General features: G+C 38.8%; 1 protein-coding gene across 1 annotated transcript; it reads left to right on the top strand.

The window, feature by feature from the left end:
- The first annotated feature begins 1,124 nt into the window (after positions 1–1,124).
- Positions 1,125–3,198, top strand: LOC106092355 (zinc finger and SCAN domain-containing protein 31). The gene has a single exon (XM_013259189.2). It carries the CDS (start codon positions 1,297–1,299, stop codon positions 3,094–3,096), a length of 1,800 nt encoding a protein of 599 aa, XP_013114643.2. The 5' UTR covers positions 1,125–1,296; the 3' UTR covers positions 3,097–3,198.
- The last annotated feature ends 5,292 nt before the right edge of the window (positions 3,199–8,490 follow it).

Below are 8,490 nucleotides of genomic sequence, written 5' to 3'. Positions count from 1 at the left end.
TAATGCCAAAGTCACTTGCGAAATCATAAAGTGGACAGGCACCATGAACATCATTAAGGATGTTAAATCTGCCAATCTTGTACAACAACCACAAATCATATGGTGCAATCCGCCATCAAGCTGATCGATGTTTTGCCAACTTTGTGTGCGTGTGTGTATCCGTGTGCGTACATGAGCAGGGAATATGCGAGAAAGAAGATAACAAAGAGAATGCAAACAAAAATCTGACATCTTAATACCGTCAAACCTGACCAGTCAAGACATATATGTCGCCACTGAAAAATAGTTCTGTAGAATACAAGATGGCTACAAACATCGATTTATAATTTTGGCCGAATATTAATAACTTTTGGCGAATAAAGTACATATATGCAGTAATTAAGCGTTTTTATTTGCAAATTACTTTATTTCATTTTGAATGGAGTTTCACTACGAAAACCAAACCAACCAGTACCAACCTTAAAGCGTGGTACTATATTTGCTTTTAGCGAAATTTTTTATGATTACTTTTTTAGATAATAGATTTTGAAGCAAAAGAATTTCAGTAGGACATTTCCTCATGACATATCATTGAGTTTTTTGTAGTGTTTCAAAGAATTTACCGTGAAAACATATGTTTTCACCGGTGAAAAACGAAGATAGTACCATTCCAAGGCAGATTTAAAATGGTTGTCTCACACGAACAGTTGTTAACAGCCGGCCAGGGTTGACGGTATTAACAAGACAGATTTTGGTTTGCATTTTCTTTGTAGTCACCTTCTTTCTCACATATTCTCTGCTCATGAATTTTTTTGTGTGTGTTGGCATAACGTCGATCAGCTTGATGACAAGGTGGCGGATTGCACCATATGATTTGAGGTTATTGTACAAATGAGACCATGACATAATTACCAGGTAGTGTGTCGTAAACAGCTGAATACAATTTTTGTGTTGGGCAACTGCTACTACCTGTAAATGAATATATCTTGAATAAGACCACCTTCAATTGTTTCGCCATGGTATCAGCCATAACTTACAGAATTGCGGTACTAGTCTGAACGCAAAACTGCTTGTGAGTCACAGCAATATGTTTTACGTCTGATTAATTTAGATATTTAACAACCCTGTATTATGTTTTTATTGAGGCTAATTTCGTAAAAAGAAGAAGAGGAAAACAAATGTTGGAAAGCCAATTCTAAGAAATAACAAATCTAGTAGAAATTCTTGTGGTGTTTTTCTCATTGAGTACTTGAGCATATCGCACCGACAACAAAACTCTTGGCAATCTGGAATACCTGCTTAATAGATTAACTGGAGATGTGTGTGGTCATAGATTTGGATGTTGTTTGTCTGGTGTGTTTACATCATTCAGCCCAAATGCACAGTGTTTTTTCCCCAGGCGATGATGATGCTGGGGACATACAAATTGCTCAAAAGATATCGACCCTCTCAAAGCTAAAATTAGATGCCAACAATGAGAGTTTGCCTGACAAAATTTGCGATAGCTGTCTGCAGGACTTGACTGCCGCTTGGAGGTTCCACAGAAATTGTCAAACTGCTGTGGCTGTATTTCAAAGTATCCTAAAGCCAATAGTTCAAAAGAAAGTGGAACCACCGGCACCGGTGGAAGAGCTCGCAGTGGGAACAAAGGAAAATACAGTGAAGGAAGAGCTTGAACAATCAACGGAAATAAACAGTTGTGCAGACGCCGACGAACAGTCGGAAGAGAAGGAGGAGGATGCCATCGATGAATCCATAGAGAATCATCAGGAAATGTCTGCAGAAGAATGTTCTCCTATAGAAGAAGCTGACGATGAATTTATGGAAATGAACCAAAATATTGCAGTGGATAATGATGACTACCAATCGGCTGTCGAAACGCCAGAAGAGGAATCGGAAGTGATCGAATACTACGTAACTGAAGACGGGCTGCATGAAATCACTTCAAATGAAGAAATTCAAAACAGGATAACTGCATCGAATGTTGAACATAAAAAAGAAACATCAACGATTGCATCAAAAAAACTCGTCATGAATTCTACGCGATCTACAACGACATCAAGGGCCTGGCCATTTGTCTTGAAAAAGACTACGCAAAAAGCAGAGGCTCCAAAAACTGCTACAACACGATCTAGCCAACAATTACTACGCAACCAAAAACTATCCAAAGTGGGAAATACTTCGGCGATTGATACGGGCAAAGCTACTCCAAAGCAAGTAAAAGAAAGAAGTCAAACGGCCACACAGCTGACAGTCCAATGCATAAAGGGCCAGCAGGAAAAGCAAAATGGGACTCAACTATCTGTAGAGAAGCCTGTGGTCAAGTCAGCTAGGAAGCGCAGAGCACCTTTGCCCCTGGATGCAAAGCCTCCTAAAATATGTGAGATTTGTGGAAATTCATATCGCTTTCAACATGCGCTCAATGCCCATATGCGCCGCCATTACCAAGATAAACCGTTTCCATGCGAAATGTGTGAAAAGGCTTTCGTATCAAATGTAGAGCTGCGTCGCCACATGAGAGTCCACACCGGACATAAACCCTACGGCTGTCAGTATTGCGAAAGACGATTTTCCGATTTCGGTTCCCGCATCAAACACGAGCGCACTCATACTGGAGAAAGGCCTTACGTGTGTAATACTTGTGGCAAAGCATTTGCCTATCCCCACGTGTTGTCAGTCCATTTGCGAACCCATACGGGAGAAAAGAAATTTCGTTGCGATTTTTGTGTGAAAGGTTTTACGAAAAAGGCCTACTTGCTCTCACACATCGAACAGCATCATGGTCTGAATAAGGACATTACAACATATGAACTGGCAATGGATGACGATGAAGGCACCGATGCCATGGAAGATTGCAGCAACGATTTAGCTGAAATGAAAAATGTCAAATTTGATGATTGCATTTTTACGCCAGAATTTGGGGGTGAAACTCACGATATTGTTCAACAAGAAGACGATGGCGACGTTGATGAGTCATATGATGAGGATGATGGAAATAAGAAAATTATTGTACAAAAGTCCCTCTTGCGTTCAAAAATCGAAAGTAGTCATCCGACAGAAACGGATGTTCAGGAAGTTGAGATTCACCTTGACGAATATACAATTCGAGTACGTTAATTGGGGAAATTCCTAATCGATACTGTGCGCCGCATTAAAATTCTCTATTTTGTAAATAAAAAGTTTGTGATAAGAAAATAAAGGTATAAAAATTTCTAATAATGGGGGTCGTGGAAAAAAATTTCGTCGGTTCTTCAAAGCGGTTACCAAGTGATATGAAAGTTTATTATCGTTAAAAAAAAAATATTAAAGTGGTAGCTCACAAAGTACGAAGATTTTTGTCCTTTTGGTACAGACTATGTTCAGAGCCGCCGACCATTTGAAGTGGTTACAGCAATAGACACTGATTTTGTGCAAGCTTAAAATTTGAACATTCCATAATTTGTGTAGCTTCATAAAGTCGATTCCATATCTTGAGACCATACAAGACTCAATTACAGTCCAATTTGTTTTTTTTTTGTTTTTACTCAATAGTCTCGATATAAACTGCGTTCATTTGGGTAAATTATTAACAGAATTCATTGTTGTGACTTCATACGACGCGGCCATTCCGAATTTCCATTTTGCTTCGATGCCGCCGTTTGTAGATTCTGGTTTGATTCCTGTAAGTTTTAATACTCATTGACCGAAGAAGATGCATTGCTTTGCTTTTTTTGGAGCGGCTAACCTTTAAAATAGATTGTTTTGTGAGTTTACTTACTATGTTATGAAAAGAATGTGGCAATGAGTCTTAAAGAATGATTTGGTTAATTGTTGCTTTAGGGGAATTACTCGACAAAACTGCATTTTATAGGGCGCACCTCCGGTTTCGCTGACATTTGGTATGCAGGCGTGGTTTGACCTCAGGAACACGAATCTGTAGTCCGGTTTTGGGGCAAGTACCCCTGGACTTCCTGGGGGACCAAAACCCCCTTTGGGGCAAGTGCTCCCAACCTATACAAAATGGGTATCATTAAATGTATTAGCGAGTAGATTACGAATATCCAAAAACAGGTCTAAAAATTGGACCCAGGAAGGATTAGGAAACTAAAACATTTCCAAGACCATTATAACATTTCTCAAGACGCCGTAAGTCCTTCCCGTGTCCAGTTTTTATTCAGGTTTTTGCATATTTGAATCTACTTGCTAATACCTTTCATTTGCTAGCCATATGGCTGAGGGTTAAGGGGGTTCCAAATTCTAAAGACCCCGTGGGTCCTTCCCGGGTCCAATTTTAAGTCAGGTTTTTGCATATTTTTAGTCGAATCACTAATATCATTCATTTAAAAAATGACACCGAGGAGGCTCGAAGTCGAATATTTTATTACAGCCACAGTGGAGGTGTGAGATACAGTTTGAGTTTTTAGGATAAATTCCATACAAATGTGCAATTACTTAAGCTCCTATTAGACGATCAGACATGTCATATGAGCTGTCACTTTCTGTATTAATAAGACTTCTCTTATGTAAGTCATATACTTTTTATACCCTACACCACCACTGTGGTATGGGGTATTATAGATTTGTGCATTTGTTTGCAACGCTAAGAAGGATAAGAGCTAGACCCATTGATAAGAATATCGATCGACTCAGAATCACTTTCTGATTCGATTTAGCCATGTCCGTCTGTGAGTCCATATATTCTTGTAATCAAAGTGCAGATCGTATTTGTCGTCCGATTGTTACGAAACTTTGCACATGTCACTTTTTAGGCCCAAGGACAAACGCTATTGATTTTGAAAAAAAAAAATCGGTTCAGATTTAGATATAGCTCCCATATATATCTTTCATCCGATATGTCTTTTTATACCCTCCACCATAAGATTTTCTAATTTCGTCATTCTGTTTGTAACTACTCGAAATATTCTTCTGAGACCCCATAAAGTATATATATTCTTGATCGTCGTGACATTTTATGCCGATCTAGCCATGTCCGTCCGTCTGTCCGTCCGTCCGTCTGTCCGTCCGTCCGTCTGTCCGTCCGTCCGTCTGTCCGTCCGTCCGTCTGTCTGTCGAAATCACGCTAACTTCCGAAGGAGAAAAGCTAGCCGCTTGAAATTTTGCACAAATACTTCTTATTAGTGTAGGTCGGTTGGTATTATAAATGGGCCATATCGGTCCATGTTTTGATATAGCTGTCATATAAACCGATCTTGGGTCTTGACTTCTAGAGCCTCTAGAGTGCGCAATTGTTATCCGATTGGAATGAAATTTCGCACGACGTGTTTTGTCATGATATCGAACAATTGTGCCAAGAATGGTTCAAATCGGTCTATAACCTGATGTAGCTGTCATATAAACAGATCTTGGGTCTTGACTTCTTGAGCTTCTAGAGTGCGCAATTCTTATCCGATTTGAATGAATTTTGGCACGACGTATTTTGTTATGATATCCAACAACTATGCCAAGTATGGTTCAAATCGGTCCATAACCTGATATAGCTGTCATATAAACCGATCTGGGATCATGACTTCTTGAGCCTCTAGAGGTCGCAATTATTATCCGATTTGCCTAAAATTTTGTACGACGGATTCTCTCATGACCATCAACATACGTGTTTATTATGGTCTGAATCGGTCTATAGCCCGATACAGCTTCCATATAAATCGATCTCTCTATTTTACTTCTTGAGCCCCCAAAGGGCGCAATTCTTATTCGAATTGGCTGACATTTTACACAGGTCTCCAACATATAATTTAATTGTGGTCCAAATCGGACCATATCTTGATATCGCTCTAATAGCAGAGCAAATCTTTTCTTGTATCCTGTTTTGCCTAAGAAGAGATGCCGGGAAAAGAACTTGACAAATGCGATCCATGGTGGAGGGTATATAAGATTCGGCCCGGCCGAACTTAGCTCGCTTTTACTTGTTAAGGCTGTAGAAGCCACAATTTTCGTCCGATCTTTACAAAATTTGGCATTGGGTACTTTATTTGATGGTACTATTCTACATATGTGTGCAAAATTTTATAAAAATCGGTTCAGATTTCGATATAGCTCCCATGTATATCTTTCATCCGATATGGACTTTTAAGTCTGTATAAGCCTCAGTTTTAGTTCGATCTTTAAAATATTTTGCGCGAGGTGTTTTATTTGACGTCTAAATATGTGTGCAAAATTTCATAAAAATCGGTCCAGATTTAGATATAGCTCCCATATATATGTATCGCCCGATTTACACTTAAATGGCCATAGTAGCTACAATTTACAACCGATCTGCATAAAACTTGGCACGGACTGTTTTGTAACTGATCTTAGCATATCTGAAAAATTTAATCAAAATCGGTTCAGATTTAGATATAGTTCCAATGTGTATATTTCATCCGATATGGACTTTTAAGGCAGTAAAATCCACAATTTTGTCACATCTCTACAATATAGGGCGTGAGGTGTCCTATTTCTTGTCTCAGTATGTGTCAATAAAATTGGCACAGGTTTCGATATAACTCCCATATGGCCTTTTACAGATGTGGAAATCCAAATCTTTTGTCCTATGGTAGGAAAATCTTTCAAGGTTCTAAACTGCTATTTCAATTGGTATCCAAATTAAAGTCTGACTAGATTTCGAGGTAAGTTGAACATATAAAAAGTACTACATGCAAGAGGTGCTGTAGGGTATTATATAGTCGGCACCGCCCGACTTTTGCCTTTCCTTACTGTTTTTTTTTTCTTATTTGTACTTTTTTTATAGACTTTTTTTAGATAATAGATTTTAAAGAAAAAAAACTTGCTGATTTCATTCAGTAGGACATTCCCTCATTACTTATTCCCATAATTTTAATAAAATGTTCATTTTATCACCGTTATTTGTGCAGTGTTTCAAAAAAGGAAATGAGAAAAAGAGGTTTCCAGCGGTGAAAACCGAACATATTACCAGCCTATGGCGAAACAATTAATGTTGGTCTCATTTGTACTACAACCAAAAATCTTATGGTGCAACCCGCCATCTTGTCATCAAGCTGATAGACGTTTTGCCAACACATACAAAGAAATTTGTGTGCGTGTGTGTGAATGAGCAGAGGATGTTAACAGCTGTTCGCGTGAGACCACGCTATTAAATCCGCCTTGGTACCAGTCATTATTCGTAGTAATTTCTGCGTTCGTTTGGTTCCGCGCCATGCTTATTCAATAGATGTAAGTGTATGTGTTTGCCTGTATTTAAGTATCGTTGTTGTTGTTGTTGTTGTTGTAGCGGTATGTTGTGCACTGAGGCGCCAGCCCTTGCCGAGGAAGTCGACCCGATCGGGTCGAACCGGTACGTACAACCGGTTGCCATGGGATTGATTCAAGTATCGTGTTATGTATGTGTGTTTGTGTTTAATAATTCTGGTCAGCTTAAGCCATGGTAAAAAAAAATTTGGTTAACCCGCAGCCTTTCGGGTCGAGGCAGTCCGACACAAGGGCTTGGGCGACGAACGCGTATGTAACACTGCGGAACAATGAAACGAGGATGGCGAAAACCTATAGGAAGATTCGGATCGTGAGAAGACAAGGCTATTACTGAAGGGAAGTAAGAAGGAGGTCAGTACAGATTTCGGATCTAGGACTGCGAGATCATTTATGCACAATGGGTGCGGCAAGTGATAGCATGTATAGGGAATGTGAGGAAGATGATAAGACGTTGGAGTATTTCCTATGTCGGTACTTCGGTGGGACCCAATACCAGACCAACATGGGGGCGTGGTATGGAAAAAAATTAAGTATTTTGTAAGTAGCATGGAGTTCCTAGCTTAGATTTTTTTTTTCGATGCTACTTTTAGTATTTAGAGCGCACAACAAGCTTAGGTGTAGTTCCATAGTGGCATGAAGCGGAATAATATCCGCACCCTCTTTCCACCTAACCTACCCCTTATCAATAAGAGCTTTTCCATTCAAGGTTTAGCTCAGGGAGGTTACGTGGTACACCGTGGTTAGAATGTCAGCTTGCGGGTTAAAATTCCGGCAAGAACATCATAAAAATTTCAGTGGTGGTCCCCTAACTAATTCTGGCGACATTTCTGAGCTATTCAGACAAAAATATTTAAAAATCTGTCGTTTGAGAATGAGTAGATATACCAAATTTTGAATGGTTAGAACCGAGGTGTGTTTTGTGTTAAGAAAATTTTAACTTTCCCTTTTTTTTGTTTTTCTACATTCATTTATTTTACACCTGTTTCATTCCTCTGACCATTCATTCCAAAAATAGGGAAAAAGTGAAATTTTCTGAAAACGAAAATTTAGATTAAAAGATTTGCAGATAAGAGTATAATTAAAATAAAAAAAATTAATACTGTCCAAAATTTTTTACAAAACGTGGGCAAAGATGATTTCCAAATCGAATTTTTTTTTTAGTAAATTAACTGTGGAGGTTACAAATATGGTGAAAAATGCATGAGTTTTGGGAACATATAAAGTAAAAAAACGTAAACCCAAATGTAGGGTCAGGACTTTGCGTTTTGAGTACTGGAGTTTTTATACCCTCCACCATAGGATGGG

This window comes from Stomoxys calcitrans, chromosome 4 (genome assembly GCF_963082655.1).
Source record: "Stomoxys calcitrans chromosome 4, idStoCalc2.1, whole genome shotgun sequence".
NCBI classification, from domain to species: domain Eukaryota; kingdom Metazoa; phylum Arthropoda; class Insecta; order Diptera; family Muscidae; genus Stomoxys; species Stomoxys calcitrans.
Note: the sequence above shows the minus strand (reverse complement) of the source record. Positions and strands in the feature narration are given on the sequence as shown.